At 48.3% G+C, this 12,674-nt stretch overlaps 1 protein-coding gene across 1 annotated transcript in view; it reads right to left on the reverse strand.

Annotated features, from left to right (window-relative positions):
* Positions 1 to 12,674, reverse strand: part of FLVCR2 (FLVCR heme transporter 2) — a 38,132-nt gene that overhangs the window by 2,990 nt on the left and 22,468 nt on the right. The window contains exons 7-10 of the mRNA XM_035902089.1: positions 5,730 to 5,840; positions 4,990 to 5,095; positions 4,400 to 4,511; positions 3,926 to 3,981 (exon numbers count right to left, since the gene is read on the reverse strand). Coding sequence (XP_035757982.1) covers positions 3,926 to 3,981; positions 4,400 to 4,511; positions 4,990 to 5,095; positions 5,730 to 5,840 — 385 coding nt within the window. The remainder of the gene's footprint in view (positions 1 to 3,925; positions 3,982 to 4,399; positions 4,512 to 4,989; positions 5,096 to 5,729; positions 5,841 to 12,674) is intronic.

Below are 12,674 nucleotides of genomic sequence, written 5' to 3' on the forward strand. Positions count from 1 at the left end.
CCCGTGCGACCCACCCCCCCCCGTTTCCATGATGCCAACTGTGTCACAGTTTTCCTGCCGCACAATGGCTTCCATCCCCTCCTGTTTGTTGCCCATGCTGCATGCATTGGTGTAGATGCACTTCAGTTGGGCTACTGATCCTGCCATCTTTCTTGGAGGAAAAGCCCTAATTCCTATGTGACCATTCTCAGGCATTTCTGTGGTTCCCAACACATACATCCATAACCTTCATGTCTCTGCTGCCACATGGATCTCCATCCCCTACCTCCACTGACAGGGCAGACCGAAGGACCTCGCTAACTCACTGTCCCTGAAATGTTCGTGTGCTGCCTCCAGGCTTATCTCTAGCAAGCCTGATTTCATCCCCTTTCAAGTATAGTTTAAAGCTCTTTCAGTGAGCCCTGCTAAGTCCTGTGCAAAGATCGTTTTCCCCCTTTGAGACAGTTGTACTCGATCTGTCAGCAGCAGGCCTGGTGTCATGTAAACCGACGCATGATCAGAAACCCCAAAATTCTGCTGGTGACACCAGGCTCAGAGCCAGGTATTGATCTGCTGGCTCTTCCTATTTCTTCCTTCATCATTCCCTGCAACTGGAAGGATAGATAAGAACACTACTTGTGCTCCTGATCCCTTAACCAGTCGTCCCAAGGCCCTGAAGTCTCTCTTGATTGCTCTCGGACTTCTTGTTGCAACTTCATTGCTGCCTACCTGAAAAATCAATAATGGATAATAACCTGAGGGCCGTGTCAGGGTAGGAAGCTTTCTCTTCACATCTTTAACCTGGGCCCCAGGGAGGCAGCAGACTTCCCTAAGAAGTGGGTCCGGTCTGCATATAGGGAGGGCCTTCTGTTCCCTTCAGAAGGGACTCTCCTAGGACAATGACCCATCTTTTTTCCTTTATGGAAGCAGTTGATGTGGGGCGTATACAGAAACATGCCTGAGCCTCACAGTGTCTGTTTTGCAACTGGGATGTCAGTGGTAAGACTGGCAATTGCACCAAGCTAGGTCTGCTAACAAAGGCAATGACACAAACTTCAGCCATCAAAAAAGTACCAGTATACCCTGAGCAAGCTTGCCCAGATCGTGCAGCTACAGCTTCTCAACTACTTGGTCCCAAATCAACAGCACACATGTACCCTGCTAAAGCTGCCACAGACTGCAGTACAGAGGCAGCTTGAGAAGCACTCAGCCTGGAGTCAAATCTTTCCCTGCCCATGGGACTCTTCCTCACACTTGCATCAAAGCGTCGCAGCTTCACACTCCCTGTAGCACACACTCTAGTCTTAGTAGGATTAAGGCTGTTTTTTCCCCCCAATGGACTCACTCTGCTTTTGCCTGTTAGTCCTGTTGGCTGTGGCACTAAGTGATACACACACTCGATGAACACCTTAAAAAGCAAAGGGTAGCATGGTTAACTTGCCAGATCAGCCAGTCAGTGCGAAGCAGAGGACAGTGAGTAATAAAGTGTTACACCCTGAGCAACAGCTGAGAAGATGCCAAGTGCCATTGAGATTCACAGACCAGCAAGCACAGAGCTTTACAATTTTCTGGCATTCTTATACCAAAAGGCACCAACCCAATGACTCTGTTATTGCTAGATGTTTTTAAACTTCCTTCTTGAAGTTGGCCATGCGCCCTGCCTGTGATCAAAGCCAACTCTTCTACAGGGCGCCTGGTATCACTTCCAGCCAAGAATCTGGACTGTAAAAGTAACGTCAGAGTCTCTAAATGCCTGTACCCCTCTCCCCAATAACTTACTGACAATTCAGTTCCCCATCTGCTCCAGCACCAGGCTTTACCTTGCTGCACCTAGCTGAATCCCTGTGCCCCTATCTGACGTGACTCTGGTGGGATCTCCACTCTGTTCTTGAAAGCTGTCTTGTCTTTCCTCTCAGGTGGGTACCTGAAAAGGCCAGAGAGATTCTCAGTACTCTATGGCCATCGCTGTCACCCCAGAAATGCCATTGGCTTGGTGCCTGTGCCACGCATGAGTGTTCAGAGAAGCAGATTAGTGCAATTCTCCTACCTTGGGGAATTGATGGGGTTAGGGTTACAAGCTACAGTCCCATAATCCATGATCTGATTGCTGCCTTGGAGTCTCTGCAACAACAGCCACAAGTCACCATCCCAGAGAAGATGGAGGCAAGTAGGGGGGGGAATGAAAGAAGGGATGGAATAAAAAAAAGAGGAACAGGCAAAGGAAGAAACCAATAAAATCACCCAAGCATGTGTAAGGCAGCTGTGCCATGTAGAAAAGCTCCAGTACCTGACTGTCAGAGCTCTCCACAAAGGCAGCACCACATTGCCCAACCTCAGCTGGCTGCTCCCCTGAGGCATCCATGTTAGCACAGAACACCAGGCTCAGCCCACCTTCAGCTGGTCAAGCACCTGGGGTTGTTTGTTAAGCTTGAGAAGTACCCAGGTGAGCTCAGCCATGTGGAGGCCACATTCAGGGGTGTGGTGGGGTGTCCGTCATGACTTCTCAGAGCATGACTCCTTGGGGGAAGGAGCTGCCAGGAAAGTTTTTGACTGACTGAGGCACATTTCCTCACACACATCCCTCTGGTTCTTACTGCAGTCAGTTCTGGAGTCTTTTAGGATTATAGAAATGACCCCTGTACCACCTTTGCTCAGGTCTCAACACCCTCCCCCCTCCAGCAGCAAGCTCTTACAATTGCATTTATACTAAAAATGACTTAAGCAAAAGTACAATTCATCTGGTGAGAGAAGTGTCTGACAAAGGAAAAGGACCTTACTGCTAGTAGGCATCGTGTTTGCTGCCAAAGGACCTTCCTCCCCATCTACTCTACAATCATATGTGCAAGAACTACTCAAGGCAGCATCAATTCCCTTTACTTATCCTACCCTCTGCATTTGTGCTCAGGGGTTTCAGTAAAAATAAATAAAAAATTAAAATTAAAAAGCATATATATTGTAATTGAAAATCCACCTTCCTGAGCAGCCAGTCAGAGCAGAGCTGCTTCTTGGACCTTATGGTCTCTCTCCAGATCAGACTGGTTAGATTATCTGGAGGTAGGCAGCACAGTCTTCTGAAAAGAGCTGCCCTGAGCCAGCAGAGAACTGAGCTTATGCACTTTGCTAGTCATGGTCACCTACAGCTTCATGAACGTTGAGTGGATGTCTCTGCTAACGTCCTAGAAGAGGACCCCAGAGCAATAAGGAAAAGAGCTTCAAGCTACCAGTCCCCTCCCTTTCCCTGCAAGGGAGAGCTTCTAAGAGTATCCACTGCATTTAGTTCACCAGAGGCCCTCTCCCACATGCAAACAGCTGCATTTATTGCACAGCATGCCACAGGGACATCATACCCCAAGCTCTGGTGCCTACACATGAACCAGCAGCCTTGTCTACAGCACTGAGTAAAGTGTGGGAAGCCAGGCTGCTCAAGCCCTCGTTTGGGCTTTGCCACCTAGTTTTCTCTAGTCCCATACATCGAACCCCACTTGGCAGCTGAGGACAGGAAATAAGAGGAATAATATGCCTCCCTAGGGGCCTGGAATAACAGTTACCCAGCTCTACACAAGGGCGAGGCACTGGAGGGCTTAGTGTATTGTCAGGGAAGAGAAGCAAGCACAGCGTCACCCTACATCTATCCCTAGCTGATACGAAGAAGTGTGAAGCCCTGCACGCTCCCAGAGGACCAGAGCCTACAGATTCTGTGTGACATTAACAGTAAGCAAACAGAGGCCCCAGCAACTGGCAGAGCTGGGATTACAGGCACCTGTCTGAAAATGCCAACAGGGAGTTTCCCCACAAACTGAGCAAGAAGCGGTGGGATAAGATAAGAGAATCACAACTGCAATCATGACTTGGAAAGGGCCAGCCCCATTCCTAGAAAGGAGAGAGGTTGGGTGTTGTCCTGAGCTATTAGCAGGGCACAGCAGGGATTGAAAGGGGGTTTACTCACTGTCTGTTCATTATCCAAATTGGCCTGCTGTCTTCGGAGATCAGCCTTAATGAATGCTGAGACAAAGGAAGGAAAAGAGATGTGAAGGCAGTTAAGTCACCATGCAGAGCCCAAATCAATTTCCCCAAAACTCAAAGGGGCAGCAGAGGCCCCAGAGGGGGCAGGAGCGCATTATGGTAAGCAAGGGAAACCACTCTCCTGGATGAGGCAGAGAGTGCTTCTGAAACAGGCAGGATAGAAACTCCTTATTGCAGCATGTAGGAGGTGCATCTGTGAGACCCCAGACAGGCAAGAACCCTTGGATCTTCTTTGTAGCACAGATCAGATGCTTAAAGAAGCACAGCAGCACTCCTATGGGACTGCTGCATGGGTCCTGCCCTTTCCTGCAGGCACCACTGCACACAAAAGCCCCTCAATTCATTACAAGCCCGAGAGGAAGAGTCACAGCAGAGGAACACTGAAAAATTGAATTACCTGTCATAACGGTCCCCAGAAAGAGGAAGGAACAAAGAAAGATGTTTCCTGCCTTTGTCCCAAAGCGATCCATGATTTGCCCCTGGCCGATGGTGAAGGCAATACCAAAAATCTACAAGCAAACAAAGGCAGTGTCAAGCTGTACTGTTACTATAAAGCAACCCAAACAGCTTCTCAGCTTTACCAAAGTATCGGAGCATACAGGCCAGACAAACTGTTGGCCTAGCAAGGCCAAAATTTGGTTACAAACACATCGAGAGGCACCTCCTTGCAGCTGATGGGAAGACAAGTGACCCTTAAGGCTAGAATCCCATCTCTCACTGGAAAAGAGCCAGGTCCTAGGCTGTTAGGAGCGATGTTGGAAAAGGCAAGGATGACTGGCATCCTGTTGGATTTTCCTAAGCAGAAACAGAATGGGTGCCACTAGAGAAAAGCTGTGAGGAACATCGTTCAGAGAGCCAGGTCCCAGGGTGCTTAGATCTGCAGTACATTACAATAATTATGGACAAGAAATAGGAGTCAAGGCTGGGAACTTCAGTTTAATCTCTCTGCCTATAAAGAGGCAAGCAAAGGGAAAACAGCACACTTACCTGTGCTGAGACATTAAGGAGCCCTGACGATGTTCCTTCTGATTCTGGGTATGTCAACTCTGCAGCAAACTCAAAGCCCAGGGGAAGGTATCCTGTCATGAAAAACCTGTAAAGAAACACACAGAAAGGAAAACTCTGCAACTGCCAGAAGAAAGACTGAAGAGGCACAGTATAGTCCATATCCCCTTTGGGATGCTTCACTGACTGCACAGGATGTTTCCCCTAGCACTGTCACAGCCCAGGCAGCTGTCTGACCCCCTTACCATGGCAGAGGTCTTCCTCCTACCAGAAATACCTTTGCTCACAGCCTTAAGGCAGAGAGCCAGGCCAGCGGGGAGCTGCTGGTTGCTACAAGAACAAAGCATTAAAAGCAGCATCGCCCACAAGTAAGGACATCATCCCCAGCATGGTCAAACCGCCAGCCAGGCTCACGTGCTTTTCATTCTTGTCCATTGGTCATCTATGGGCCTGTGGTACCACTCGCTTCCAAAATGCTTTCACTTGATTACCTGGAACATTTAAGGCAGCTGAAGATGAGCAGTGCCATGCTAATGCCCCTGACTCTAATGAAAGACATACACAAGAGATATGGGAAGAGGAGATCAATTTCTTCTTAAACCACGCAGGAGCCACACACAGGCTATGGCTCTCCCCAATCCCTCCTGTGCCATGAGCTCTGCCTCCCTGCTCATCCCCTAGCAGCTCACATGCAGAGGAAAGCAGCCAGCACATGAACTTACCCCAGCATGCCTGCAGTCACAAAGACCACCCAGAGGTGGCCTAGGCTCAGAGTGAAGGTGTAGGCTATCATTCCCACCAGAGACATGACATAGACAACTAGCGTTGTCTGTCTGCAAGAAAAAGCAGAGTCAGGATTTTATTTAATCCAGTCTTCCTATTTTTTCACCCACAGATCTTAGTATAGTTTGTAGCACATGGTTTTAAAAAAAGAAAAAAAAATTTTTAAACTTGCACAGCTCTCTGACTCCGTTACCCCAGACAGAGGAACTGGACTGTCAGAGAACATGGAAGGGCCTGCACACACAGCAGGGCAGCTGGAAAAGCAAGAACAGGACCTAGAGGTTTTCACATCCCTACCTCATGACTGGGGGCTTTGCTCCCTATGGGATCGGGACATCACATTTATAAGGAGTCACCTATGAGGCAGCCAAGAAGCTCAGATCCTACCATGGGCTGACAGGTCCCTGCTCATCTACTGTACATTCCTCTAGAGGGAGAGAACAAGAGCCAAGTAAAGAGATCATTAATCTTTCCTGTGTACCCTCTGTACTACAACCAGCTGGACATACTTACTTATAAGCAGAAGATGCAGTGGTTAAGCACTCCCAAGCAGGAAAGCAAAAGGAAGAGGTGACACAACAGTGTTATGAGCCTGTGTTTTTCAATGCTACCCAAAATACCTTTCATTGCTTCTCCTTTCTCTGTTTAAGCTGCCTATTGTACTTGGAGAGGTGACTTGCAAGCCAGGTTGCCCCCACAGCCTCACCCTCAAGGCATGGCAGCATTTAGCAGGATTAGTGCCTGTTCCCATGGCCACTGGTGGCTGAACCTCAAGCTCTCATCTCTGGGCAGGGGGGGCAAAGAGACCCCAAGCCCAGGAAGCATGCCAGACAGATCCTGGGAACAGCCATATCCGCAGCCTGAGGAGCTGAGGAGCATCAGTGGGCTCAGTACTGCAAGGCACACACAGCAGCCCAGGCCAGCTTTACCAGAACTGAAATGTTAGCAATTGTCATCCCTGACTAGACACCAAGGAAACTCTTCCCACGTGCAAAAAAAAAAAGTGGCTCTTTCCAGTACAAGAGATAACAAATAACCCTTTGCAGTACATAATTTTGGGAAGGAAGGAAGGAAAGGTAAATCCTTTATCTGACTAAAATTCCACCAGGCTCTTAAAAGCAGAGCAGTTACCAGAGATGACAAAAGATTAGCTTTTTGGGCATTGTCTTTTGGAAGAAGTTAAATGTGTAACTACAAGCTACTTGTGTACTTTCTACACATTTTAGTCTTAATCCGTTGAAGAACGTGTTTGGTATCAGTTCCTAGAATTCTACTAAAGAAACTAAACCTCAAACTGTTTTCACTTTTTTTTTTTCCTTTTTAATGCAAATGACCACCATCAAAAATCCAACCCCAAATGGGCAGCCAATATTATATTGTGTGACAAAATGTTTCCAGTACACTGAACTACTAGAGATAAAGCCAGAATGTTCCAGCTAAGGTTCTGTCCTCCCTCACTGCTGGCAGGGACTGGAGTCAGTGGGTTTCATGTTCCGACATCACTTCTTATCCAAATACAGGCTTGAGAAGCTAATTTCAGACTTCCACTCTCGAGCCTTACAAAGGTTCACCAGATATAGTTAATGCACTGAAAGTCTAAACAACATTTTGCTGTGATCAGTAATTTTGTTTTATGTCAAAGTTGTAGGCAAATCCCTTAGCCTCCAATGCTGTATCATTTCTAAAATAAATTCTTTCCAATGCTTTCATGGAAGAAGAAAAGTCACCTGTGAAGGCAGCATAAAGGGCCTGCTTGCTTCTGCTATAACCCATTACAGAGAGCTGGTACATGGCCAGCACACAGCCTGGAGGCTGCAGAAGGAAAAGAGATGAAGGACTGACAGGAATTAGAGAGCAGCCCCAGGGAAGCGAAAGACAATCATAGAATGGTTTGGGTTGGAAGGGACCTTAAAGATCAACTAATTCAAGAAGCAGGTAAAAAAAAGCCTTTCTCTGCTAAATACAGGGTTCCTCAGCTATCTCCTGCGAGTTCTTATGCCTCCCATCTCTTGGCAAGCAGCTGTGGACTGCACTGACTAGGAAAGGGGTTCAAGGCTAGAATTACATCTCTCTGGGCTGCATGGACCAAGTTTGAACTGTGTGCTCCTTCCACAAACAGGAGTCTCCAAACTACACAGCAGTCAGTGCTAAAATGCAGTGCAGGCCTCCAAGAGGTAGCTGTGATTCTAAGAAGCTCAGTCTTGGCCAGCAGGGACACTTGGCACATGGGGTGTTTTTTTGGTTTTACTTCCAACAACCAGTTTTGGTCTCAGCACAGAGCTCTCAGGCTAGTCCCACAAAATCTCACTCAGTTTCTTAGGCTTATGGTTCAAGTATTCTAAACAGTTTGTATGTGATTCATTCTGTTGTGACAGTTGCCCTCAGTTGCGCTTTGCTCCTCATCTCCAGGCAAAGATGATGAACGAGTTAGTGACCAGATGCGGTCAGGGCTTTGTTTCGCATTGATGCCATGTCATTAGTCAAGCTGCAAGAAAGAAGTTCCCAGAACATGCAGCTCTCCACTGAGAACTAGAGCAGACAGGCTCAGAGAAGCAGGCAGCTCTTTCAGGTTAAAGCCGATGGTGATCTCCATTGGAACTGCAGAAGTGGGGGACAAAATGGAAAAAACAGTTCCATTTTGCCATGGGTACCACACCTACCACACATTAGCCGGCTCAAGGAGACGATGAGCTTTCCTCACTGACCTGAATCATTAGGCTCCAGCAGGACAAAAATCAATCAACAGACCCTTGTGAAAGAATAAGACTGCAGGCCTGTGCATTGTGGAACTCACACATCAGGAAGCACCCTGAAGCCACACACCGAGCGGCTGCCTTCCCAACACAGTCCCTAACTGGGTCTTGAACAGACAATCCTAAATGCAACCCTTGCTGCAGGAAACAGCCTCAAGCACACAGGTAGACTTCTACTAAACTAAACCAGACTTTAGCAAGACCCTGCTCCCCTGAGCATACCACTGATGACAAAAAAGGAGATTTAGGGCCCACCAGTCCAAGCAAGAAACAAAAATTTGCAAAGAAAGGGTTTAGTAGAGATACATGTAGATACTGGTGCATAGGGAAACAAAGAAACCCCAGGGGAAAGAGGGAAAGACCCCGAAGGCAGGGTATTTCTCAGGAAGTGGCCTTTGTCACCATGTTCACTAGAGGACAAGAAGAATGCTCTGTGACCCTAGGGGCGCCAGGGTATGGAATATGCCTGGTTTTGCATGATAAGTCTCTTATCACAGCCATAAATAACTTATCAGAGAAATAAAAACCCCAACGAGAAGCAGAATCACAGGGGAGGTTCGCACAGCATTCTGGTGCTTTTAGCAACCTGTCCCATGATGGCCCTACATGGGCTGATAATTAGTCTGGAACAGGTACAGCCAGTCTCCTTGAAAGGCTGTTGAGTGCAGTGAGCGCAGGCTGGAAGTTACACATCCCACTACATCTCCTTAGGACAACTGGGGTTAACCTACCTCTGTGCTCTGGGGTGTGGGAAGGAAGCCCAGTGTACTGATGTGGAAGCAGTGCTAAGAAGGCACCAGCTGCCAAGTCTCTGCAGCTGAGCCAGAGGGAGATCTGTGAAGGAGCTGACACGCTTGTCACTTAGGTGAACCTAAGCTGCCCTGACATTCATCTGCCCTCCCAGCCACATTCCCTACCCTTTTGAAGGGGCAGATTAAAGAGCTCACACAAGGGACTGTGAGAAAAGAAAGACCTTGGGGGGGTGGGGGGGTGTGGAAAGACAGCCAGGGCCAGCACCAGCAGGGAACAAGTCTGAAATGGAGAACACAACTCTCGCTGTTCAGCCAACTCCAGGGGAAGCTCTAGAGCAAGGAATGGACATGGCCCAGCCCAGCTATGTCTCACAAGGTCACTTGGATGAGGAAAGCCAAAGGGACAGGACCAGACTCACAGTGGGTCAGAGCTGCAAAACCACTAGAGTCAAGCAACAACACTAAAGGAGTCAAGCAACATCTGAAGCAACAAATGAACAAGGGGCTGGGGGGGAGGCTACAGGCACGTGCCACGGCTTTAGCTGCTCACTGGGATGTTGTGTGCAGGTCCAGAGTGCTCTGCTGCACTGATTGGGATGACAGATAGCCTCCACAGGCTTTGCCATGAGGACAGCACATTCCAGGCTGCCCAAGACCCTGAACAAAGGGCCTTGTCCCAATACTCCCAGAAGGATTTCACTGCTGAAGACACTGAGGTGTCAGATGCTGGAGAAGGGAAGAATTGGAGAGGGCTGGTTTGGCTTTCACAACCCCCTTATCCTTCAGCACTCAGGTTTTTGCCACTTTCTTCCTGTATGAATGTCACAAAAAAGGACAGCCTTGGTAAATGATTTATATAACAGACAGGATGAAGATATATCCACTAACCAAGGACTAACCTGGAAAAAGGCTACAAGACAACCCAAATTGCAGGCCAGACTAGGCTGAGAGAGCATTCATCTTTCAGTGGAAGAGATCAAAGTGCCCCATTCTCCAATATCCAAGTCTTTCCTCCCTCACCCAAATTTTAACACACTTTAGGCCTGTACAGACCTAAGTTTAAAACACACCTTGGGATCCTCCGCCTAGTCAATGGACAGAGGTGGATATTTCTGACATCTTGCCTTACAGAGATGCAGTGATGACAACAGAGCACTGTCTGAAACCAGCTGGACCTGAAGCCATGTGAACGCTGCCTTAAAAGCAAAGCATGGCCAAAGAGACGCGTTGATCAATTCAGTCCCCAAACCCCTGACTCTGAGCTAGATTCCCCTACAAATACCAATACACCCAGCAGTCTCTAGGTTTCACAACTCCATCTCTCCTCTGAGCCAAGGACCTGAAGGATGCACAAGGAGCCCCATTTTACTTGATGTCAAAATGTGTTCTTTCAAAGAGTTGTGCTGTTCTCAACAAGCCATCCCACCAGAGGCAGCCCCAGTTCTGGGACCGTTCGTTCGTCACAACGTAACTTGCATATTTGTATGGGCCAAATCTGCGCCTGCTGATTCCAAAAATAAGAACAGCGCAGGGGCTGCTGCAGGGACTTGCCTGCCAAATAAAAGCAAGAATGCAAGGCCATTTGGTGCCTGAGCATGACAGATGGGGAAAGCCTGACTTAGCACAGCCTCACCCTTTCAAGGAACTGCTGATGGGACAGTAAAGATCAAACACGCATGTAGAGCTCTGCAATTCCTTCTGTTATTAACCTCCCCCTGCTCCCCTCAGTCACAGCTGGATCCCATTCATTTGCTTCTCTCTCTCTCCAAGCTGACTAAAAAAAGGACTTGACATCTTTCCTTCCTGATTTTCATGTGCTTACCATTTCGTTCCTGACACTATCTGAGCAGCGGAGGGAAGGGGGAGGGTACCTACCTAGAACATCTGGCATCTTGACAGTTTTTTTTAAATAGACTTTTAAATGGGGCTAAATAAAGACTCTGTAGCACTCAAAGATTTTGCTAGTTCCACAGAAATCCACTTTGTGGCCTGCAATGGAGAACAAATTCTTTGCAGTGTTTTTCCTCACCTAAGGCTAAATCTATCCCCAGATAGTCCCAGGGGTCTGTAGGATAAATTCCATGGGTGGCATAGCCCTATTTTTCTGCACTCTCAGCCAGCTCTAACCACCTACGTGGTCCCTCCAAGCAAGCAGGGGCTGTGGAACAAATCCAGGATTTTTTTTTTCCCCTCTCTCCCATTCTGCCAAATTTCAAGCTCCAGCTCTGCCTGGTGAGCCACAAAGCTCTTCAGCCTTCATGCTGCAACCTAGCTCCACTTAGGGAGAATCAGGAAGACCATCCACTCTAGCAGGGCCAGTTGAGGCTACCTTACCACTAGCCCCAGGCTGGAAAGAGACACAAGTTACATTGCACAGTTAGCTAGTGCAGTTCGTAACAGCTGTGTTTCTACTTCCCAGGACTGCCAAATAAGAACACAATGATCTAGAAACAGCCACAAGTGACCTGCCAGTCTCTATATTAGTCATCTGCTCCTCTTTCCCAGCACCCCCGGGAGTCCTCAAGCTACCATTCTTTCTTGTTAGAGAAACCTGTTTCCTCTCCATTTTTGATCCCTGTACTTGACAGCTTGGGCCAGAGGCCACTTCAGAAGCTGCAAGCCCACAGCTACCCAGATTCATCTAAGCTGCCCACAATGAGAACGTGCTTTTCTGGCCCAAGAAACCAGGCAGGATAATGCCAGTGGGACTCCCCCAGGCAAAAAGCTGCTGCAAGGAAAAGAACTCCAAAGTTGCCTTCAGCACATCACCAGTAAAGCCCGTGTCTCACCCAACCTGCTCAGGCAACAGGTTATAGCACAGTTCTCACAGCCAGGAGGGAAACTGAAAAGCTGATTACATGGACCCCAACATAAGACAGGAGGGGCACTCTCCATCCCCCGGGACACCCGTCTGCCAGCAAGATTAGAGTTCCTGAGGACGGGGAGCTGCAGGGCACCCAAAGACTCTGAGCTGTCCTTTTGCAGATGGCAGGGTATGCTGGCCAGATCTGCCTTCCCAGCCCACCAGGCAGCAAACCCAGAATCATCCACCCGCAACCCCGGTAGCCCTTATGCCTGCCCTAAATACCACAACACACCCTCACGCAATGCCTCTGGGCACTGGATTCAATGCGCCTTTCATTAAGCCAGACAAAGATTCACAGAAGCAGGTTTGTAAGGGCTGAGAAATGGTCTGGTACAGTCTTAATTCTGCTTGTGCCAAGAGCGCTCTCATCCCTGAAAAGCAGCTGCTGAGCCATCTCATCCTCTCCCTATGCCTCCCTACTAGAACCAGACCTTGTATGGGCCCAGTGCAGACTAACATACAGCTCCAAACGTCACTTTAGACTAACTGGATTTTGAAAAACCATATTTTTTT

Source organism: Egretta garzetta, unplaced genomic scaffold (genome assembly GCF_000687185.1).
Source record: "Egretta garzetta isolate BGI_Z169 unplaced genomic scaffold, ASM68718v1 scaffold79, whole genome shotgun sequence".
NCBI lineage: Eukaryota > Metazoa > Chordata > Aves > Pelecaniformes > Ardeidae > Egretta > Egretta garzetta.